The sequence below is a fragment of the Salvelinus fontinalis genome, chromosome 1, assembly GCF_029448725.1.
Source record: "Salvelinus fontinalis isolate EN_2023a chromosome 1, ASM2944872v1, whole genome shotgun sequence".
In the NCBI taxonomy this organism is placed as follows: Eukaryota; Metazoa; Chordata; class Actinopteri; order Salmoniformes; family Salmonidae; genus Salvelinus; species Salvelinus fontinalis.
In genome coordinates, this window is record NC_074665.1 from 38,012,246 (window position 1) to 38,037,104 (window position 24,859).

At 41.9% G+C, this 24,859-nt stretch overlaps 1 protein-coding gene across 2 annotated transcripts in view; it reads left to right on the plus strand.

Moving 5' to 3' along the window:
* Window positions 1–14,889: 14,889 nt before the first annotated feature.
* LOC129853987 (phospholipid phosphatase 4-like) overlaps window positions 14,890–24,859 on the plus strand; it is a 117,047-nt gene continuing 107,077 nt past the window's right edge. For both annotated transcript variants that reach the window (XM_055920577.1, XM_055920583.1), the window contains exon 1: window positions 14,890–15,422. In XM_055920577.1, the coding sequence (XP_055776552.1) occupies window positions 15,334–15,422 (89 nt within the window). In that variant the 5' untranslated portion in view covers window positions 14,890–15,333. The remainder of the gene's footprint in view (window positions 15,423–24,859) is intronic.

Consider the following 24,859-nt stretch of genomic DNA (forward strand, 5'->3'; position numbering starts at 1 on the left):
TTTGATCATACTTGAGCTGTCTCTACAATTTGATTTGAGTCCACCTCTAATCAAATCAAATTGGTTACATACACATGGTAAGCAGATGTTAATACGAGTGTAGCGAATTGCTTGTGCTTCTAGTTCTGACAATGCAGTAATATCTAACAAGTAATCTAACAAATTAACAACAACTACCTAATACACACAAATGTAAGGGATGGATAAGAACGTGTAAAAATAAATATGGATGAGCGATGGCCGTGCGGCATAGGCAAGATGCAGTAGGTGGTATAATGCAGTATATACATATAAGATGAGTGATGTAGGATATGTAAACATTATTAAAGTGGCGTTATTTAAAGTGACTAATGATAGGCATAGGCAAGATGCAGTAGATGATGTAGAACAGTATATACATATAAGATGAGTAATGTAGGATATGTAAACATTATTAAAGTGGCGATATTTAAGGTGACTAGTGATACCTTTATTAAGTCCATTTATTAAAGTGGCCAGAGATTTGAGTCTGTATGTTGACAGCAGCCTCTCTATGTTAGTGATGGCTGTTTAACAGTCATGGCTGTTTAACAGATGGCCTTGCGATAGAAGCTGTTTTCAGTCTCTTGGGCCCAGCTTTGATGTACCTGTAATGACCACGCCTTCTGGAGGATAACGGGGTGAACAGGCAGTGGCTCGGGTGGTTGTTGTTCTTGATGATCTTTTTGGCCTTCCTGTGACATTGGGTGCTGTAGGTGTCCTGGAGGGTAGGTAGTTTGCCCTCGGTGATGTGTTGTGCAGACCACACTACCCTCTGGAGAGCCTTGCGGTTAAAGGCTCTCGATTGTGCATCTGTAAAAGTTAGTGAGTGTTTTAGGTGACAAGCCAAATTTATTCAACCTCCTGTGGTTGAAGAGGCACTGTTGTGCCTTCTTCACCATGCTGTCTGTGTGGGTGGACCATTTCAGTTTGTCCGTGATGTGTACACCGAGGAACATAAAACTTTCCACCTTCTCCACTACTGTCCCGTTGATGTGGATGCTCCCTCTGCTGTTTCCTGAAGTCCACGATCATCTCCTTTGTTTTGTTGACATTGAATGAGAGGTTATTTTCCTGACACCACACTCCGAGGGCCCTCACCTCCTCCATGTAGGCCGTCTCGTCGTTGTTGGTAATCAAGCCTACCACTGTCTGCAAACTTGATGATTGAGTTGGAAGCGTGCATGGCCACACAGTCATGGGTGAACAGAGAGTACAGGAGAGGGCTGAGAATGCACCCTTGTGGGGCCCCGGTATAGAGGATCAGCGGGGTGGTAATATTGTCTCCCACCTTCACCTCCTGTGGGCGGCCCGTCAGAAAGTCCAGGACCCAGTTGCACAGGGCAGGGTCGAGACCCGGGGTTGTTTCAGTCTGTTTCAGCCTGTTTCAGTCTCCCAGAGATTTGAGAATGGGACGGAGGTTCACCTTCCAGCAGGACAATGACCCTAAGCATACTGCTAAAGCAACACTCTCGAGTAGTTTAAGGGGAAACATTTAAATGTCTTGGAATGGCCTCATCAAAGCCCAGACCTCAATCCAACTGAGAATCTGTGGTATGACTTCCGCTGTACACCAGCGGAACCCATCCATCTTGAAGGAGCTGGAGCAGTTTTGCCTTGAAGAATGGGCAAAAATCCCAGTGGCTAGATGTGTCAAGCTTATAGAGACATACCCCAAGAGAATTGCAACTGTAATTGCTGCAAAAGTTGTCTCTACAAAGTATTGACTTTGGGGGGTGAATAGTTATGCATGCTCAAGTTTTCAGTTTTGTTGTGTCATTTCTTGTTTTTTCACAATAAAAATGTGTTGCATCTTCAAAGTGGGTAGGCATGTTGTGTAAATCAAACGATACAACCCCCCCAAAAATCTATTTTAATTCCAGGTTGTAAGGAAACAAAATCGGAAAAATGTCAAGAGGGGTGAATACTTTCGCAAGCCACTGTATATGCTGCCACAGTTGAATCCTACAGACGAAGAACCATATATGTGACATAAAAAAAGAGATATACATGAAAAATCATTATTGGACACCCTTTTTCAATAGTGAACCCGTTTCTCAAGCTTTCCACGCGCTAATTAACAATCATTTTTAATTTAAAGATAGGCTCTCGTGGAATAACCGTTTATGTGCACCACTCAGAATGGACGGACAAGCTCACAACTTTTCTGTTGCTGATGAAAATCGCCGAAATGTGGGAAAGAGACGTAAAACAAACTAAAAGAATGGAAAGACAGGCAAAGGAAGATCTTACTGTCACGTTCCTGACCTATTTTTATGTTATTTTGATTATGTTTAGTTGGTCAGGGCGTGAGTTGGGGTGGGCATTGTATGTTGTGTGTGTTTGGTTAGTCCATGGGTGTTGTATGTGTATGGGATAGTGTTTGTTAGGTTGTCTAGTTATGTCTATGGCTGCCTAGATTGGGTCTCAATCAGAGACAGCTGTCATTTATTTGTCTCTGATTGGGAGCCAGATTTAAGGTAGCCATAGGCAGTAGGCTTTTGTGGGTGTTTGTTCCTGTGTCCTCACAGGACAGTTGAAGGTTAGTCTCATTTGTTGTTTTGTAGTTTTGTAGTGTATTGTTTTGCTGTTTTCATTAAAAGATGGCTTATTTCCCTCAATACGCATCTTGGTCCTATCCATGCTCCTCCTCGTTTGAGGAGGAGAACAACATTGACTGCCTTTACACTTACGGGATGCGTGACAACCCTATACAAATCGTAAGGGTCAAGAAAAAACTGGGGAAAGCTGTCCAAAAGAGGTATGTGGAAGAATCGTTTATCAAATAATCAAGCTAGCTAAAGAGTACAGTAACTAACATGTATGTTATGGGTTGTCTAATTTGTAGCTATAGAGAAAACATATTAGCTAAAGTTCGTTGGCTACTAATTTATACATTATCGTCACAAATGTTATTGCTAGATTATAGAACAAACATAGCTAGCTACTTTTTCTCCATCCACCGGATGATTCGACATGGCTACAGTAGCTAGCTAGTTATATGTAACGTTACACTGTATCCTGCAGGGAAGAGCGTGTTCCACGACGTGCAGAAAGGATTGTGGTTGACTGATTTTTGACTGAAAGTTGACTGATGAGCGCAAGCTGCATCTGTTCAACAGTTAGTACACTGTCCCATACGAGAAACAACAAGCGTTGATTCTCTCCAGCTTAGAACAGGTTAGAAATAAGACAACATTCCAATTATTATAATAGCTATATTGAACACTTGCATAGTTTAACTTTGACAGTAATGATACGTACATTAACGTTAACTCTAAAAGTGCAGTGTTACACAATGGTGCAATACAAACTCATTCTGTGTATAGGTTGGGAGTGTGTGAAAGATGGAGGTCCTGATCAAGCAATACCCTGAATGTGCTACAGTATATTAAATTCTGAATTTATCATTGTCAATTTTTATTGCAGCATGAGGTGAAACGGAGATGTAAACCTGAGGATACAAAGGAGAACAAACGACGGAAACAAACCTTCAAATACCATGTACAGCAAGCAGGCCAGAGATTGAATGTGTGCAAGGTCACTTTCATGTCTGTGTTCCAGCTAACCAACAGGCGTCTTCAGGCAAGTGAAAATATGAAGAGAAGAATACCACATCATTTTCAAACAGCAGAGTCTCAATTTCGGCCAACCCAGGAGTGACACTTGTGGCAAATGTGAAGCATTCTTCACTAAGATGTCAGTAGCAACATCTAAGCAACATCTGAAGAGGAGAAGAGGAAGATTGCAGTTGAAAGTGAGTTGCACCATAGAAAAGCCGAAAAGGCCTACACACAGCTTCAAAGTGACACTGAGTGGGCTAAAGCTAATGCTGACTGCCATGTCATTTCTGTGGATCTACAGGGGGTGATGTACACCCATAATCTGACCCACTCAAATGTCTACTACCAGCGGCAGCTGTCAAATTTTAACCTTTGCATCCAGGAACTTGGAAAAGAAGATCCTGCATACATGTGTGTTTGGCATGAGGGGATTGTACATCGAGGGTCCATTGAGGTGGCAAGCTGCATATTGAAGTGGGGTGAAGACAAAATTCACACCACTCACCAAACCAGAGGTGCGCAAGTTGATCATCTTCAGTGACAGATGCTGTGGGCAGAATAACAACTGGCGGATGCTCAATCTGATGTCGATGCTCGTCTCTATGGGTTACTTTACCCGAGTTGAGCAGAAGTTCATGGTCTGGTCATTCTTTTCTTCCTTGTGATCGATCTTTTGCCACCATCGAGAAGAGGCGCAAGGTGTCAGTCCTTCATACACCTGATGATGTTTCAAAGATGATACTTGAAGCACAACCAGCAAAACCATTCAAAGTGATGAGGATGCAATGTGAAGACTTCAGGCACCTCCCAGATTCTGTCCTCAAGCGACCAGCTGGACTGCAGATCACCTCAGTGAGGTGGTTAAAAGTCACAGGTATTGCACAGAGAATAGTTTACTAACATCCCATCAACATGCAACATGTTGTTCTAACAATAAAATATCCTAATGCTTGACTGTGAAAGTTGATTATTGATGTCAGGACATGGTTTTCATCAAGCCAGCTTCTTTCTATGTTGTTACCCGTTCCAGGGTTAGGACTATAAACCCCAGAGGACTTGAAAATTAGCCGGAGCTGAGAGGATCACCAAAACTAAAGGTATTTTGGTTTCAGAGCATTTGATTAAATAAAGAATAAAATAATGTGTAGGCATACTGTGTAATAAAATCGATAATTGTGTTAAAAACATGAATGTGTTTTTGCAGCGCTTACAACTGTCACGTTCCTGACCTGTTTTTCCTTTTTCTTGTGTTTATTTAGTTGGTCAGGGCGTGAGTTGGGGTGGGTTGTCGAGGTGTTATTTTCTATATTGGGTTGTTTGTGTTCGGCCGGGTATGATTCTCAATCAGAGACAGCTGTCAATCATTGTCCCTGATTGAGAATCATACTTAGGCAGCCTGTGATTCACGTGGTTTTTGTGGGTGTTTGTATCTCGTGTCAGTGTTCGTACCACACGGGACTGTTTTCGGTTTTGTCACGTTTGTTGTTTTGTATGTTTAAGTGTTCAGTTATTGTTCATTAAACTATGACCACTTTCCACTCTGCATATTGGTCTGATCCTTCTCGCCTCTCCTCCTCGTCCGAGGAGGAGGATTACGACGACCGTTACAACAACCATGCAGACAACCATCCGTGGAGACCAGTGGACAAAGGGCTGGAAAACGGGCCGCACTGAAAAACACATGGTTGCCAAGAAAGCAGTTAGTTAAGCTAGATTCTTAATTAGGGATAGGCATCCTGTCAGCGGGACACCAGTTGACAACATCCAATGAAATTGGAGGGCGCGGAATTCAAATAAATAATCGTAATATTAAACATTCATGAACATACAAGTATTTTTATCCTTTAAAATCTTAAATTCTTGTTAATCTGTGTTGTCCGATTTACAATAGGCTATACAGTGAAAGCATACCATGCGATTGTTTGAGGACGGCGCCCCACATCAACATTTTTTCAACCGGCAAAGGCTTCATAAAATCACAAATAGCGATGAAATAAATCACTTACTTTTGAAAATCTTCCTCTATTTGCAATCTCAAGGTTCACAGCTACAACATGAATGGTCGTTTCTTTAGATAAAATCCTTCTTTATATCCCAAAAAGTCAGTGTAGTTGGCGCCATTGATTTCAGTAATCCACTCGTTCAACATGCAGTCAAAGGAGTCCAAAAAGCTACCACTAAACTTTATTCAAACAAGTCAAACTACGTTTCCATATAATCCTAAGGTATCCTAAAATGTAAATAAACTACACTGCTCAAAACAGTAAAGGGAACACTAAAATAACACATCCTAGATCTGAATGAATGAAATATTCTTATTAAATACTTTTTTCTTTACATAGTTGAATGTGCTGACAACAAAACCACACAAAAATTATCAATGGAAATCAAATTTATCAACCCATGGAGGTCTGGATTTGGAGTCACACTCAAAATTAAAGTGGAAAACCACACTACAGGCTCATCCAACTTGAATGTAATGTCCTTAAAACAAGTCAAAATGAGGCTCAGTAGTGTGTGTGGCCTCCACGTGCCTGTATGACCTCCCTACAACGCCCGGGCATGCTCCTGATGACGTGGCGGATGGTCTCCTGAGGGATCTCCTCCCAGACCTGGACTAAAGCATCCGCCAACTCCTGGACAGTCTGTGGTGCAACGTGGCGTTGGTGGATGGAGCGAACCATGATGTCCCAGATGTGCTCAATTGGATTCAGGTCTGGGGAACGGGCGGGCCAGTCCATAGCATCAATGCCTTCCTCTTGCAGGAACTGCTGACACACTCCAGTCACATGAGGTCTAGCATTGTCTTGCATTAGGAGGAACCCAGGGCCAACCGCACCAGCAAATGGTCTCACAAGGGGTCTGAGGATCTCATCTCGGTACCTAATGGCAGTCAAGCTACCTCTGGCGAGCACATGGAGGGCTGTGCGGCCCCCCAAAGAAATGCCACCCCACACCATGACTGACCCACCGCCAAACCGGTCATGCTGGAGGATGTTGCAGGCAGCAGAACGTTCTCCACGGCGTCTCCAGACTCTGTCACGTCTGTCACGTGCTCAGTGTGAACCTGCTTTCATCTGTGAAGAGCACAGGGCGCCAGTGGCGAATTTGCCAATCTTGGTGTTCTCTGGCAAATGCCAAACGTCCTGCACGGTGTTGGGCTGTAAGCACAACCCCCACCTGTGGACGTCGGGCCCTCATACCACCCTCATGGAGTTTGTTTCTGACCGTTTGAGCAGACACATGCACATTTGTGGCCTGCTGGAGGTCATTTTGCAGGGCTCTGGCAGTGCTCCTTCTTGCACAAAGGCGGAGGTAGCGGTCCTGCTGCTGGGTTGTTGCCCTCCTACGGCCTCCTACGAATATGCCCTCCTACGAATATGTATTTAAACAGCTGTGTAAATGAATTCCTTTTTTGATGTTGTGAATATTAAAATCACCCAAAATTTGAATATTACCTGCTATGACTACAAGGCCTGATAGGAATTCAGGGAACTCAGTGAGGAACGCTGTATATGGCCCAGGAGGCCTGTAAACAGTAGCTATAAAAAGCGATTGAGTAGGCTGCATAGATTTCATGACTAGAAGTTCAAAAGACGAAAACGTCGTTTTTTGGGGGAGTAAATTGAAATTTGCTATCGTAAATGTTAGCAACACCTCCGCCTTTGCGGGATGCACGGGGGATATGGTCACTAGTGTAACCAGGAGGTGAGGCCCCATTTAACACAGTAAATTCATCAGGCTTAAGCCATGTTTCAGTCATGCCAATCACATCAAGATTATGATCAGTGATTTGTTCATTGACTATAACTGCCTTTGAAGTGATGGATCTAACATTAAGTAGCCCTATTTTGAGATGTGAGGTATCACGATCTCTTTCAATAATGTCAGGAATGGAGGAGGTCTTTATTCTAATGAGATTGCTAAGGCGAACACTGCCATGTTTAGTTTTGCCCAACCTAGGTCGAGGCACAGACACGGTCTCAATGGGGATAGCTGAGCTGACTACACTGACTGTGGTAGTGGCAGACTCCACTAAGCTGGCAGGCTGGCTAGCAGTCTGCTGCCTGGCCTGCAACCTATTTCAATGTGGAGCTAGAGGAGTTAGAGCCCTGTCTATGTTGGTAGATAAGATGAGCACCCCTCCAGCTAGGATGGAGTCCGTCAATCCTCACAGGCCAGGTCCCGTTTGTGGGTGAGAAAGAGGGCCAATTATCTACAAATTCTATCTTTTGGGAGGGGCAGAAAACAGTTTTCAAACAGCGATTGAGTTGTGAGACTCTGCTGTAGAGCTCATCACTCCCCCTAACTGGGAGGGGGCCAGAGACAATTACTCGATGCTGACATCTTTCTAGCTGATTTACAGGCTGAAGCTATGTGGTGACCTCGGACTGTTTCATCCTAACATCGTTGGTGCCGACGTGGATAAAAATATCTCTATACTCTCTACACTCGCCAGTTTTAGCTTTAGCCAGCACCATCTTCAGATTAGCCTTAACGTCGGTAGCCTTGCCCCCTGGTAAACAGTGTATGATCGCTGGAGGATTCGTTTTAAGTCTAATACTGCGGGTAATGGATTTGCCAATGACTAGGGTTTTCAATTTGTCAGAGCTAATGGTGGGAGCCATTAGTAGAGAACAGAGAAGGCTCGGCCTCAGAATCCGACTCGCTGCTTAACCTGTCTAGGATCAGCGTGGCGCTAGCGGCACACCCCCCCCCCCCCCCCCACTGAAAAACCAGTGCCGCGAAATTCAAAAAAAAATTTTTTTTTAAATATTTAACTTTCACACATTAAAGTCCAATACAGCTAATGAAAGACACAGATCTTGTGAATCCAGTCAACATGTCCGATTTTTAAAATGTTTTACAGGGAAGACACAATATGTAAAGATGTACATCTATTACCTAAAAACACATTAGCATAATCCACCATCTTTTATTTGTCCACCAACACCAGTAGCCATCACCAATTCGGCTAAACTAAGATATTTATAGCCCCTAACCAACAAAAAAACTCATCCGATGACAGTCTGATAACATATTTATGGTATGGGATAGGTTTTGTTAGAAAAAAGTGCATATTTCAGGTAGATGGCATAGGTTACAATTGCACCCACCGTCACAAGTGGACTAGAAAAACTACTTAGAGCAACGTGTTTACCTACTTACTAATCATCAAACATTTCGTAAAAATACACAGCATACACGAATCGAAAGACACAGATCCTGTGAATACAGACAATATTTCAGATTTTCTAAGTGTCTTACAGCGAAAACACAATAAATCGTTATATTAGCATAGCACATAGCACATAGCAGCCCAGCATTGATTCTAGCCAAAGTGAGCGATAACGTCAACATCGCCAAAAATATATTAATTTTTTCACTAACCTTCTCAGAATTCTTCAGATGACACTCCTGTAACATCATATTACACAATGCATATAGAGTTTGATCGAAAACGTTTATATTTAGCCACCAAAATCATGGTTAGACAATGTGAAATGTAACTCAGCTGGTCAGAATATGTCCTTGCGCCACTTAGACAGTGATCTACTCTTATACATAAATACTCATAAACGTGACTAAAAAATATAGGGTGGACAGGGATTGATAGACAATTTAATTCTTAATACAATTGCGGAATTACATTTTTTAATTTATCCTTACTTTTCAATACAGTTTGCGCCAAGCGAAGCTACATCAAAAAACATGGCGTCCTAAGCCACTAAAATGTTTCGACAGAAACACGATTTATCATAATAAAAATGTCCTACCTTGAGCTGTTCTTCCATCAGTATCTTGGGCAAAGGATCCTTTCTTGGGAGTAATCGTCTTTTGGTGGAAAGCTGTCCTCTTGCCATGTGGAAATGCCAACTGCGTTCGGGATGAACTGAAAAGCGTGCCCAACTATTCACATCGTTTCAAAAATAAATGTCCCAAAATCGCACTAAACGGATATAAATTGCTATAAAACGCTTTAAATTAACTACCTTATGATGTTTTTAACTCCTATAACGAGTGAAAAGATGACCGGAGAAATATAACAGGCTAAACTAACGCTTGGAACAGGAGGGGGTCGGTGTCCTCCACGCGCGTTACGCAGCAAGAAAAGACTTGCTAGCCTCAGGGTTTTTTCATTTGTAGTGCCTGTGAATGCGCAATCGACCCCATTTGAAATCGTCATCACGTAAAGGCATCCAGGGGAAGACGTAAGCAGTGTCTGTATAGTCATAGCAATAACAGTGCCCTTTTAACTGACTTCAGAACAGTGGCCAACATTTCTGAAATCTGACTCCATGTCAGGGAAATTGCTGTAGAATGGGCTCTGTTCCACTTAGAGACAAAATTTCAACTCCTATAGAAACTATAGACTGTTTTCTATCCAATAATAATAATAATAATATGCATATTGTACGATCAAGGATTTTGTGGGAAGCCGTTTCAAAAATTACCCAATTAGCATAAATAGTCTCAACAGCGCCCCCATCCCCAACAGGTTAATGGGGAAAACCGGTGAAAGTTTCTGTCGGCTGAATGAGCGACACCGGTTGAGCATTCCTACAGCATTTCCCTCCAGAAGCCATGGGAAAGTTGTCCGGCTGCGGGGACCGTGCGAGGGATTTGTACTAACGTTACTATCTGTACTGGTGGCACAGACGCTGTTTGTTTCATCCTTTCTTACACTGAAATTACCCTTGCCTAACAATTGCGTCTGAAGCTGGGCTTGCAGCACAGCTATCCTCGCCGTAAGGCGATCGTTCTCCTGTATATTATGAGTACAGCGACTGCAATTAGAAGGCATCATGCTAATGTTACTACTTAGCTTCAGCTGTTGGAAGTCCTGACGAACCATGTCCAGATAAAGCGTCCGGAGTGAAAAAGTTGAAAGAAAAAAAGTTGAGTGTTAATTCCCGTTTACAAATGTGCATGTGTCTGCTCAAACGGTCAGAAACAGACTCCATGAGGGTGGTATGAGGGCCCGACGTCCACAGGTGGGGGTTGTGCTTACAGCCCAACACCGTGCAGGACGTTTGGCATTTGCCAGAGAACACCAAGATTGGCAAATTCGCCACTGGTGCCCTGTGCTCTTCACAGATAAAAGCAGGTTCACACTGAGCACATGAGCACATGTGACAGACGTGACAGAGTCTGGAGACGCCGTGGAGAATGTTCTGCTGCCTGCAACATCCTCCAGCATGACCGGTTTGGCGGTGGGTCAGTCATGGTGTGGGGTGGCATTTCTTTGTGGGACCGCACAGCCCTCCATGTGCTCGCCAGAGGTAGCCTGGCTGCCATTAGGTACCGAGATAAGATCCTCAGACCCCTTGTGAGACCATATGCTGACACAAGCACATTTGTGGCCTACTGGAGGTCATTTTGCAGGGCTCTGGCAGCGCACCTCCTTGCACAAAGGCGGAGGTAGCGGTCCTGCTGCTGGGTTGTTGCCCTCCTACGGCCTCCTCCACGTCTCCTGGTGTACTGGCCTGTCTCCTGGTAGCGCCTCCATGCTCTGGACACTACGCTGACAGACACAGCAAACCTTTTTGCCACAGCTCGCATTGATGTGCCATCCTGGATGAACTGCACTATCTGAGCCACTTGTGTGGGTTGTAGACTCCGTCTCATGCTACCACTAGAGTGAGAGCACCGCCAGCATTCAAAAGTGACCAAAACATCAGCCAGGAAGCATAGGAACTGAGAAGTGGTCTGTGGTCACCACCTGCAGAATCACTCCTTTTTTGGGGGTGTCTTGCTAATTGCCTATCATTTCCACCTTTTGTCTATTCCATTTGCACAACAGCATGTGAAATTTATTGTCAATCAGTGTTGCTTCCTAAGTGGACAGTTTGATTTCACAGAAGTGTGATTGACTTGGAGTTACATTGTGTTGTTTAAGTGTTCCCTTTATTTATTTTTTTATTATTTTTTTTATTTCACCTTTATTTAACCAGGTAGGCTAGTTGAGAACATGTTCTCATTTGCAACTGCGACCTGGCCAAGATAAAGCATAGCAGTGTGAACAGACAACAACACAGAGTTACACATGGAGTAAACAATAAACAAGTCAATAACATGGTAGAAAAAAAAGAAAATCTATATACAATGTGTGCAAAAGGCATGAGGTAGGCAATAAATCGAATAATTACAATTTAGCAGATTAACACTGGAGTGATAAATCATCAGATGATCATGTGCAAGAAGAGATACTGGTGTGCAAAAGAGCAGAAAAGTAAATAAATAAAAGCAGTATGGGGGTGAGGTAGGTAAATTGGGTGGGTAGTCTACAGATGGACTATGTACAGCTGCAGCGATCGGTTAGCTGCTCGGATAGCAGATTTTTAAAGTTGTTGAGGGAGATAAGTCTCCAACTTCAGAGATTTTTGCAATTCGTTCCAGTCGCAGGCAGCAGAGAACTGGAAGGAAAGGCGTCCAAATGAGGTTTTGGCTTTAGGGATGATCAGTGAGATACACCTGCTGGAGCGCGTGCTACGGGTGGGTGTTGCCATCGTGACCAGTGAACTGTGAACTGACACACACACACAGGCGGCACTTTACCTAGCATAGCCTTGTAGATGACCTGGAGCCAGTGGGTCTGACGACGAACATGTAGCGAGGGCCAGCCGACTAGGGCATACAGGTCGCAGTGGTGGGTCGTATAAGGTGCTTTAGTAACAAAACGGATGGCACTATGATAAACTGCATCCAGTTTGCTGAGTAGAGTATTGGAAGCTATTTTGTAGATGACATCGCCGAAGTCGAGGATCGGTAGGATAGTCAGTTTTACTAGGGTAAGTTTGGCGGCGTGAGTGAAGGAGGCTTTGTTGCGGAATAGAAAGCCGACTCTAGATTTGATTTTGGATTGGAGATGTTTGATATGAGTCTGGAAGGAGAGTTTGCAGTCTAGCCAGACACCTAGGTACTTATAGATGTCCACATATTCTAGGTCGGAACCGTCCAGGGTGGTGATGCTAGTCGGGCGTGCGGGTGCAGGCAGCGAACGGTTGAAAAGCATGCATTTGGTTTTACTAGCGTTTAAGAGCAGTTGGAGGCCACGGAAGGAGTGTTGTATGGCATTGAAGCTCGTTTGGAGGTTAGATAGCACAGTGTCCAAGGAAGGGCCGGAAGTATACAGAATGGTGTCGTCTGCGTAGAGGTGGATTTTTGAGCAGTGTATATGTATATCTCTGATCTCCGGTTAATTCCGGAACCTCCTTTGAGGATTTACTCCCCATTATTAGTTAACCCTTCTCGTTGTTACCCTCCTAGGAATTCAGAATAATTATTTTATGACTTTTGATAGAATATTAGGTTTCACCTCTCTGACCAACTATAATAAATAACCATTAATTCCCTAGTCTCGGAATAGACATACCTATTCGTGGGCCTCCGGTAGATCTCAACTATCCCCCCTGAAACGTATTTAGGCGATCTATATTCATACAATTATGTCTCCCCGGTTCCTGTTTTCTTGATGAGTTTAGACTCTCATACGGAGCAGGGTTTACCTTTATTTAAGATCTTACCTCCGCCGTCTGTTGAATAGTTCTAAATTACTCTTAGTAGGTTTAGACTTTCACATACGGAGTAGGGTTTATTTTAAGATTTTAACCTCCGGCCGTCCTTTTGAATAGTTCTAAATGATCTTATACCCCTCTCTGACCTACTTTCTTATAATTATATTCCTATATTTCGCTCACCTATACTACGCCTTCCTCCCATGTTATTAATTGTTTTCCTTGTTATTATGCTTACTCTCTCAATCCATGCGTGTGTTTCTATAACTGTTATCATCCTTAATCTCACAATTTATATGTATGTGCTTTTACTTTCTATGTGTGTGTGCTTTCTACTGTTATTATCCTTAACCTATGTTGGTAAATACCTCCAGTTGATCTATCCTAGGATCTTAGAATAATTATTTGTGTGACTTCTGATATATTATTAGTTCTCACACGTATACAACAATAAGCTATTTCCCAGAGGTTGTAAGGCCCTGGTTAACAGCCTATTGTTTTCGTTGTTTCTTATGACTTTCGACTGATTAACAGTACTTGAATTTGGCACTCTTGAAATAAAATGAGAGAACAGAAAATTATAAAATGTGTTAATATGAAAAATATTAGAAAAATGTATTGGTTTTGGCAATTCATTTCAAGACAGACTACCAAGTTTTATTTCGTCACGTGTTTCGCACTCTGGTTGCAAGGCGAGGTCGCTCCTTCCACCCACACTGCTACTCAGCCAGGCAGGTATAGAACTGACTGAATAGTTTCCGCCAAACATCACATCGATAACTAAAATGCAAGGCAAATGTAGATTAGATCCTGCCTGGCAGGATATTGATGTTTATGAATGGTCTTTGTAATTTAAAAATAATAATAATACAAATAAAAAAACACAAAGTAACAATTATGAGGCCATATACAGGGGGTACTGGTACCGAGCCAATGTGTAGTGGTACAGGTTAGTCTAGGTGATTGAGGAAATATGTACATGTAGGTAGGGGTAAAGTGACTATGCATTGATAAAAAGCAGCGAGTATCAGCAGCATAAAAAAACGGTCTGTATTAACCCTGCTAACCTTAAATTAAATCATTTTTGCCAATTTTGACTTTGTGGCTGTGGAATCTGACTTTGTGAGTGTGTTGTGGGTGTCTTGTGGAAACCAAAACATGCACAGAAGCTTCGGGACATTTTCTCAGGGAAAACCTTAAATGGTTGAGAACTTTGCCATGTCCTTTTGGTCTGTTTCGCCATGTAGTCCCTGCCAGTTTGGAAGCCTTTGACAAGGCCTCTTAAAGTGTAAGTCGTATAAAACACCAAATATTAATTAATATGCTGTAATGTGTAAACACTTTACCTAGAAGCCAACCTGCTTGTATCAATCCCATGCAATTACAGTAAAATAGTTTGACATACAAGCCCCTCCCCTCAATGAATTTCATTCATTCATTCAATTTATGGTAGCATTAAAACAAATGTTACAGTATAATACAGTACATTTTATGGTATTGTACTATGCGTCATTTCACAGTACTTGCTTTGATACCGAATTTATATTAAACCATGTATACTGTAATATGAAATACATAATTTTACTTGCCACTGAGCTGTCTGTAAGTTACAGTCAAATTCAAGGCAACCCCTTTACAGTGTAGCCGCCTTGGTTATCCGATAAACCAGTTTAAAAAGTCACCTGCTCCTTCTGGTAGAGTGAGGGTATGAGAAACAGAGGGAGAAAAAGGGGGAGAGAGAGAGTTCACGTGTTCGCTCAACTCCCCATATGCACTTTGTGCCACTCAGCATCATATCCCTGCTCACTTTCTTCCTCCTTTATTCCCCTCGTCTCCTCCTCTCACCATCTCCCGCCTTTCAGGAGAGTCTGCCTCCCTCCCTCGATGCTCTTATAGTTTTGTGCCCAACATTCTCTCCCGTCTCTCACCTAACTGGGTAATTGATGGAACGGTGAAAGGAGACTTTCATGCAATAAAGTAGGAGTTTTCATCAGATGAGGTGCAATAAGGAGAATTCTCTTGCGACATCAGACAGTGGAGCCTCAGCGGCGAAGAGAGGAGGGAAGATTCTGTTTCAGGTGATTGAGTCGCGACAGATGTGCACAACGACTGGTTCCCGAAGCGCCTGACACGGAAAAAGCCCTAGACAAAAGGTGGATTATTTTATAGACTGAGCACAGAGAATTGACCACTCCTTGCTTGTCAATTCTACCTGGCGGATTGTCTCAAGAATCATGAATATGTCACCTCCAGACCTGAGGAAAAATATACGAGAGCTGGCATTAGAGATTGGCATACGAGTTCTTCTTTTCGGAGTTTTTGTGTAAGTACACCATTCATATGCAAGCACTGCGATAGTAAAAAAAAAATGTATTTGACGTCAACTCTCATTTTGATAAACAAATGTGTATTCCTCCTCAAGAAATGAGTCTATTGAGTAGTCTTACCACTGCCCTCCTTCCGGAGCTCTTGAAATGGCTGAGGATACAGTAGCTATCTTTCAGTTCCACTTGAATGATCCATCGTGTTATAGATTTATGACTCAAAGTCAGTTAGGCAGGGCCATACATCTAATGCTCTATGACCAGTTCTGAGCTTCGATTTCTATTCAGTGATTATGTCCCCATCCATAATTTTAGATTTTGAGATAAGCGATGGACCATGATATGCTTCAAACATAGAAACAATGTTATTCGTCATCACGTAAGTGTGGTTCGATGTAGAATGTAAAGTCTCATAGCTGTTACTTCATTATTAGTCCTATAATGAATTATGTGGTTGACTGGGCGATTGCAATGCAAAGGCGACTTGCCGCTTGAGCGTATGCCATAGTGCTGAAAGGACAGCTCCTCGTCTTCCCTCACATTTTAGCACCATGGAGACTGCCTCTTTCCAATAGCCGGTTCCATTGACTGTTAACACGTTGCTTTAACAAGTGGATTAATTAGTTGCATTGAATTTCATCATGTTGTAACGACAAAAGGCAATTAGGCTACATTCAACCCCATTTGAGGCTGGTGTGTGTGTGAGAGAGAGAGATTTTCATGCATGGTAGCGCATTAGAGTTAATCTTTTTAAACATGTTTAGCATAAATGGGTACTATGGATATAAAAAACCCAAGAGAAGGGAGGAAACCCACATGCAACATTGAAATTCATATTTTATTGTACTTGTCTACAGGACTTTAACCTGAATTGAAACAGACCACATCTACTCTTGTTTAATCTTATTTGATAATGTTCTGCTTGAAATTATCCCTGTTGCCTCAGGTTTGGTCTATTATGACTCACCTAGCAGTGTCCATCTGTCATTCAGACAGAAATTAAATGACATCTCAGGTTTGGAGATTGTAGCCTAAGCGCTACGTCTGTCTGTTGGGTCTATTATTAATCTCTGTCCTTGGAGGAGCTAGCCTTCCTCCATATCTGCATCCCAAATGGCACCCTTTTCCCTATTTAATGGGAATAGGGCCCTAGTCACAGGTAGTGCACTATATAGGGAATAGGATGCCATTTGGAAATAGCCCATGTATGCTGTCATCCTGAAGACTCATGTTCATTTATAAAAATATCCAACTATCAGATTCTACAGTGATTGGGGCTATGTTAGCAACATTCGGTTGAAGAGGTTTGACTAACGGTATATAATTAAATAATGTGGTAATGAGGTTATGCAGGCTTAATTTGACAGCAGAAGTCGATGCGTATTAGCTGAGTTTAAGGGTCTTGGTAGAGAGCATCCTGGAGGCATACTTCCGTATCTCCTTGTTACTTGACGTGCCGTTTGTATATTTGTGTCTGTGCATGTGTGTGCATATGTGTGCATATGTATTTGTGTCAGAGACTGAACCATCCAACCCACTTTTTGATTACATTATTAATTGACCTCTTCCCAGTCGACATTATCACATGGCTTCATATATTTAACTTGGACAACCCCTGTGGTCAAAGTCCAGACTTGTATAATTCGAATGAATCCAATTTTACAAGCTATTCCCTCTTAGTATGAGACGGATAAGCCTAATAGACTCTCTTTTGTTACAGAGCCCCATCTGTAGTATGTCTATTTTCTGCTGGAAAAAAATAAAGGCTTTCTGTTTTTCTGAGTACATCTTGAGAAATCAGTTAAATCACATTCACACACTCAAACATGCATACACACACACACACACAGGATCGATTATTTTGTGGCCCCTCAGCCTGCATCTCTGTAAATGTCTCTCCATTTAGAACCCGTTTTTTAAAGAATGTAGTGAAACGAGTGCCATTGGGGCGAAGGCCCCATGATTAATCACTTCAGCAACACAAGCCAGCGGGCAGTAAAAGTCCATGATTCAGTTAATAATGTATTTACTGTACGAGGGACAAGGAAAGCTGACATCCATATCGCTCACATTAGATAGGAAAAATAGTTTAAAACTTTCTTGGTCTCCTGGGGATAGTTTTTTTTAACGCTACAGTTGCATTTTTTGCTAATTTTGTAGCTCACATTCGATAACTTTTACATTTGAACATGTACCAAGGGACTCAAATTAAATAAATGGATAGAATAAAACATGTACAATGAATTGTCCACGCAAAGCATTTGTAAGAAGGACGATGACACGACAGGGATAATTTTCCTGTTTTCTCTGGAACTTACTTGTACATCTGTGTGTCTTTCTGGCTCAAGCCTCCAGTGTCCCTGACAAGAGCCATGTGGAGAGAGTGTGAGGTCTGACTGCCATTGAAATCTGTAGATGGACTCTGTCTTGGCTCATGCCAAACAGTGATAGTCAGCAGTAATTATATCCGTACATATCTTAAGAATACCTGTGTTTCTGGGAAACCTTGTCTGTCCTGCTCTCCTTCTGGTTCAAGCCTCCAGAGTTATTAATAACCAGAGCCTTGTGGAGAGTGTGAGGACTTTGATTTTATTTAACCAGGTGTAAAGGCAGTCAATGTTGTTCTCCTCCTCAAACGAGGAGGAGCATGGATAGGACCAAGATGCGGATTGAGGGAAATAAGCCATCTTTTAATGAAAACAGCAAAACAATACACTACAAAACTACAAAACAACAAATGAGACTAACCTTCAACTGTCCTGTGAGGACACAGGAACAAACACCCACAAAAGCCTACTGCCTATGGCTACCTTAAATCTGGCTCCCAATCAGAGACAAATGAATGACAGCTGTCTCTGATTGAGACCCAATCTAGGCAGCCATAGACATAACTAGACAACCTAACAAACACTATCCCATACACATACAACACCCATGGACTAACCAAACACACACAACATACAATGCCCACCCCAACTCACGCCCTGACCAACTAAACATAATCAAAATAACATAAAAATAGGTCAGGAACGTGACACCAGGAAGTCCCATTAAGGTCAGAATACCTCTTGCCCTAGGGAGACCTTGGTCTGGGTGTGTGTCAGCCTTGTGGAGAGTGTATGAGGTCTAACTAGCAGTCGAGCTTTAAACTTATGCTACATATTTTTATTAACTATTCCAATCTGTTAGTAGTTGTAGTTATTGTAGCTCTTACTGAGAGAGTTTAGATAACTTAGGTAGTCCCATTAACTTCTCTGGGATAGGTGGGACGGTAGAGTCCCACTTGGCCAAAATCCAGAAAAAATGTAGCGCGCCAAATACAGATATATTACTATAAAGATCAATCTTTCATGAAATCACACATGAAAGACACCCAATTAAAGCTACACATGTTGTGAATCCAGCCAACATGTCTGATTTCTAAAAGAATTTACGGGGAAAGCACACCAAACAATTATGTTAGCTCAGTACATAGCCACAGAAAAACACAGCCATTTTCCCAGCAAAAGATAGTAGTCACAAAAAGCAGAAATAGAGATAAAATAATCACTAACCTTTGATGATCTTCATCAGATGACACTCATAGGACATCAATTTACACAAGACATTTATGTTTTGTTCGATAATGTTCATATTTATATCCACAAATCTCGGTTTACATGTTCAGAAATGCCTCCAAAATATCCAGAGTAATTGCAGAGAGCCACGTCAAATAACAGAAATACTCATCATAAACTTTGATGAAAGATACATGTTTTACACAGAATTAAAGATACACTTGTTCTTAATGCAACCGCTGTGTCAGATTTAAAAAAAATATTACGTAAAAAGCACACCATAATCTGAGACAGCGCTCAGACTTAACAACATTTCTCCGCCATGTTGGAGTCAACAGAAATACGAAATTACATCATAAATATTCCCTTACCTTTTGATTATGTTCATCAGAATGCACTGCCAGGAATCCTAGTTCCACAATAAATTGTTGTTTTGTTCAATAATGTCCATTACTTATGTCCAATTAGCTATTTTTGCTTGCATGTGTAGTACACGTGTCCAAACGCTTGCGCAGATGCAGGCAAACGTCAGACGAAAACTTCAAAAAGTTATATCACAAGTCGAATAAACTGGTCAAACTTAGTAGAGAATCAATCTTCAGGATGTTGTTATCATTTATATCCAATAAGGTTCCAACCGGATAATTATTTTCAGTCTCTATAAGTAATGGAACGCATGGCGATATCATGAGGAATGCGTGTGACCAAGAACTGGCAATCTGCCAGACCACTGACTCAAACACCTCCCATCTGGTCCCACATCACAGTATAGGCTTCATTCAGCGTTCTACAGACTGTTGACATCTAGTCGAAGGCGTAGGAAGTGCAAACATATCCATATATTACAGGGAACTGAATAGGCGATGAGTTTAACGTTGACCAGTCTCAGAATTCTCACTTCCTATTTGGATTTTTTCTCAGGTTTTTGCCTGTCATATGAGTTCTGTTATACTCACAGACATCATTCAAACAGTTTTAGAAACTCCAGAGTGTGTATATCCAATAGTAATAATAATATGCATATATTAGTATCTGGGACAGAGTAGGAGGCAGTTCACTATGGGCACGCAATTCATCCAAAGGTGGAGATGCTGCCCCCTGTATCAAAGAAGTTAATCAATATTCCTAATCCCGGGTCATTCTGAATGCAGATTGTGGGTGATTAAAAGTTCCAATTGAGGGCCTCCCGGGCGGAGCAATGGTCTAGGGCACTGCGTCGCAGCGCTAACTGCACCACCAGAGACTGGGTTCGCGACCAGGCTCTGTCGCAGCCGGCCGCGACCGGGAGGTCCGTGGGGCGATGCACAATTGGCCTAGCGTCTTCCGGGTTAGGGAGGGTTTGGCCGGTAGGGATATCCTTGTCTCATCGCGCACCAGCGACTCCTGTGGCGGGCCGGGCGCAGTGCGCGCTAATTAAGGGAGCCAGGTGCACAGTGTTTCCTCCGACACATTGGTGCGGCTGGAGGCGCGCAGGTTGGAGGCGCGCTGTGTTAAGAAGTAGTGCGGCTTGGTTGGGTTGTGTTTCGGAGGATGCATGGCTTTCGACCTTCGTCTCTCCCGAGCCCATGCGGGAGTTGTAGCGATGAGACAAGATAGTAATTGCTAACAATTAGATATCACAAAATTAGGGAGAAAAGGAGTTAAAAAAATAAAAATAAAAATCTAATTGTTGGATATTCTTACTCTGGCAATACGACTTTCACATCACTTTGGAAGCCAGCATAATGTGAACTGCAGGCCTGATGTGGCCTGTAAACCAGGAGTTTCCTAACACCACTGTGTTAGGGTATAACTAGGCCCTCAAATAAAGGCTGTATGATATATGTAATGTATTGTCATAAATAATTACATTTTAAAGGCTAGTAAGTCTGCTGTCGACGCAGTGCCCTAGACCATTGCGCCACCCGGGAGGCCCTCAATTCATCTAGTGTTCTAGGAAGAACCCATCAAGGGTTCTTGGTAGGACCTGACTATTTATATTGATTTGTTTTTACACTGCTGCTACTCGCTGTTTATTATCTATGCAGTCACTTTACCCCTACCTACATATACAAACTACCTCGACTAACCTGTACCCTCGCACATCGACTAGGTTCCGCTGTATAAAGCCTTGTTATTGTTATTTTTTTGTGTTACTTTTTAACTTTAGTTTATTTAGAAACTATTTTCTTAATTCTATTTCTTGAACTGCATTGTTGGTAAGTAAGCATTTCACTGTTGTATTTGGCACATGTGACAAATACAATTTTATTTGATCTACATTAATAAAAGGTAAAATAAACAGTACAAAGTAGTTATGGTAGAGCCTCTGTGTACAGTAGTATCCTACAGTGAATGGACTTTTATAAAATGCTACAGATGCAGAGTGATAAATTGTTACATTTGAGTGTATTTGTATTAGGTAGTAGTGAAAGGAGGACCATGCCCATGGATACAGGGGGAGTCAGAATAGCCCTCAAGTGTCCTTGATCTTGATGTGTGTGCTGCAATGACCACCTTGCTGGGTTTTGGGATGGGGTTATGTTGGCAGCAAACTTATTAAGGCCTCTTCCACAGGATTGGGCTCCCAGTATTTGTCCATGCGTATCGGCAGGAAGTGCTCCATCAGGTCATTCCTGAATTATATATTGACGTAGTCATGTAGCCACACAGATTGTAGCCATGTAGTGATACTGAACATTAAAAACAGTCTGTCATCCAGGCTGAAACCTTCCAAAGCATTCAGACTAACTCTGTTTTACCCTTAGCTCTATAGCTGACCAATGTTTACCACAATACCAATGATCTTTCTTCTGTACTGAAATTCCAAATACTGTACCACTTACCACTTCATGTATACATGATACATCAAGCCGATGTAGTATGGAGAGTGTTTGCATTGGCAAGATGTCGGCATTAGATCGCATTCGCTCTTCAGTCGCTATTTGGACGATGCACGTCAAAGCTGCATGCTGCCTGGCCGCTCTACAGACAACATAAAAAATACCTTTATTTGACTTCGATCCAACAGCAAATATTGTTTCACTACACGATTTGAATTACCCTTACCATATTGGTGTAAACGTCGAAGTTGAATGGAAAATATAACAAAGATTATTAGCTAAATTATACTGGCAATAATAAAAAACAATATGCTTTACTTGACTATAGGTGAATTTGTTTGTGGGTAAAATGAAGAGAGAAGATTCAAGTTAATGTCAAGTTTATTAGGCTACTGCTATACCATCAAGTTCTTAAAAGAACTCCAGCACAGAGAAGAGAGAAACAAGGAACAGAGAAACATAAGCATCACATTTAACAAAAAGATAGCTTATGCAGAGGTGCAGTTGGTTCAATAAAGATGGAAGTAAGGTTTTATTGTAGGCTAAGAGCAGTGAATATGTGATTAATATACACTGCTCCAAAAAATAAAGGGAACACTTAAACAACACAATGTAACTCCAAGTCAATCACACTTCTGTGAAATCAAACTGTCCACTTAGGAAGCAACACTGATTGACAATAAATTTCACATGCTGTTGTGCAAATGGAATAGACAAAAGGTGGAAATTATAGGCAATTAGCAAGACACCCCCAAAAAAGGAGTGATTCTACAGGTGGTGACCACAGACCACTTCTCAGTTCCTATGCTTCCTGGCTGATGTTTTGGTCACTTTTGAATGCTGGCGGTGCTCTCACTCTAGTGGTAGCATGAGACGGAGTCTACAACCCACACAAGTGGCTCAGGTAGTGCAGTTCATCCAGGATGGCACATCAATGCGAGCTGTGGCAAAAAGGTTTGCTGTGTCTGTCAGCGTAGTGTCCAGAGCATGGAGGCGCTACCAGGAGACAGGTCAGTACATCAGGAGACGTGGAGGAGGCCGTAGGAGGGCAACAACCCAGCAGCAGGACCGCTACCTCCGCCTTTGTGCAAGGAGGTGCACTGCCAGAGCCCTGCAAAATGACCTCCAGCAGGCCACAAATGTCAATAGGTGTAAGATGTAAATATTGTGTTGTTCCTGGAAGCTGTTGCCATAGTGATAACCGAAAGATACCTGTGTTGTCCAATATACACAGGTTGATATCTAGCAAACTCGTTCAAAACTGACACTCTCCCGAGCCTGTCTCATCTGGACAGCTGTGTTAACATTCACGCACAGCCTATCCTTGCACCCACGTCACAGCAGATTAATGAAATGCGTATTTCAATGAAAATAGTTCCAAGAATATATTTTTCAAACAATTAAATGTTAATACAAATGTTGTAATTTCATAGAGTACAAAGTGCTAACCACCCAGCTTTGGAGTAGTTAAGTCTATTTCCCTGCTTTTGAGAGGAGCGGGCTAGTAGATATCCATACAGTTCCAGCAATTGAGCTAAGATAACAATATACTACCTTCAACTTATTTCAAACTGCATGCAGAGACATAAAAATGGTACCCATGGGTTTTTCGGACCCGGGGTAATTAAGAAATTACCCAAAATTACCCAAAATATCCCTTTAAGGATAAGTAAAAAAACTAAGGAAAACAACAAACAAATAGAAAAGATTATGAATTATTGATGTTGTTTTCCCATGCTGATATGAAGAGGGGATAAGGAGTTTGGTGCCATTTCAGTGTTGACGACAAAGGAAAACAAGCGAAAGATTAGAAAACATACCAAGGAGTGATTTCTCACTTGAGTGACTGAGAAGACGCTTTCCGTGGCCTCAATCAATCAACACATTCACAGAGTGTTGATTCTCACAGCCATGAGCCAGAGTCATGTGCTGTTGTCGTGTTTTCAGTCTACTGGTTACCCAGCACATGGATCATATTTGGGTCATTCATATTCACAATAGTGTGCAGTGGAATTCTGTCCAGTTGTGAAGTATTGCTCAAGTACTTATTTCCTTTAGATGGAATGTGAGAATTGTCAAGGATCACTCCGGGAACTTTCATCATGCACACCTGTCCCCTATTCCCACTGATTAGTATTTGGATAGGATCTATTTTTCTCAATTTCAGCCTGACTAATGTTCCCAAAGTTATCTGCCTGTTACTCAGGCCCAGAAGCCAGGACATGCATATAATTGGTAGCATTGAATAGAAAACACTTTGAAGTTTCTAGAAATGTTCTAAAAATGTATGAGACTATAACACAATTGATATAAAAAAATGTTTAGCTCCCAGGCTCTTATAATGGAAAGCTATGGGTTCTATGTAATTCCAGCTCCAAGATTGCAATTCCTATGGCTTCCACTAGATGTCAAGTCTTTGGTCATTGTTTCAGGCTTGTTTCTTCAGAAACGAGCAAGAATTTGAGTTTTTGTACAAAGAGGCCCAGTACAATGGTAGTCTGTTGGCACGCGAGGAAGAGGATGTGCGCTTACGAATTTTACTTTTCTATTGAATATACTGCATTCTTCTTTTGAAATATTATAGTTTATTTACATTTTAGGATACCTGCGGATTAGACAGAAATGTAGTTTGACTTGTTTGAACAAAGTCGAAAACGTCAAGGGGTCTGAATACTTTCCAAATGCACTGTATATCTTGTTAAGAAGTAAATAGATGAATACATTTGTAATTGAATTGGATAGATGGAGGGATGAAGAAAGGGAGGGAGGGATAGATGGATGAATGGACATACATTGTATGAAGGAAGGAATGGATGGGTGGGTGGCTGATGGATGGATGAACCATAGAATTATAACTAATTTAATAGGATCTCTGTGGAATGAACTGGCATTTCTGATGAGTGACTCTTTCAACGCGAGATTGCTTACTGTAACAAAAAGCTTCAGGTTAGTTAATCAAAAAAAATTGTTTAGCCTTTTCCAGAACTCACATTTTCCTAAAGTTGGTGAACTGAGGTGAACAAATTCAGGGCTAATCCCAAATGACATTGGAGATCA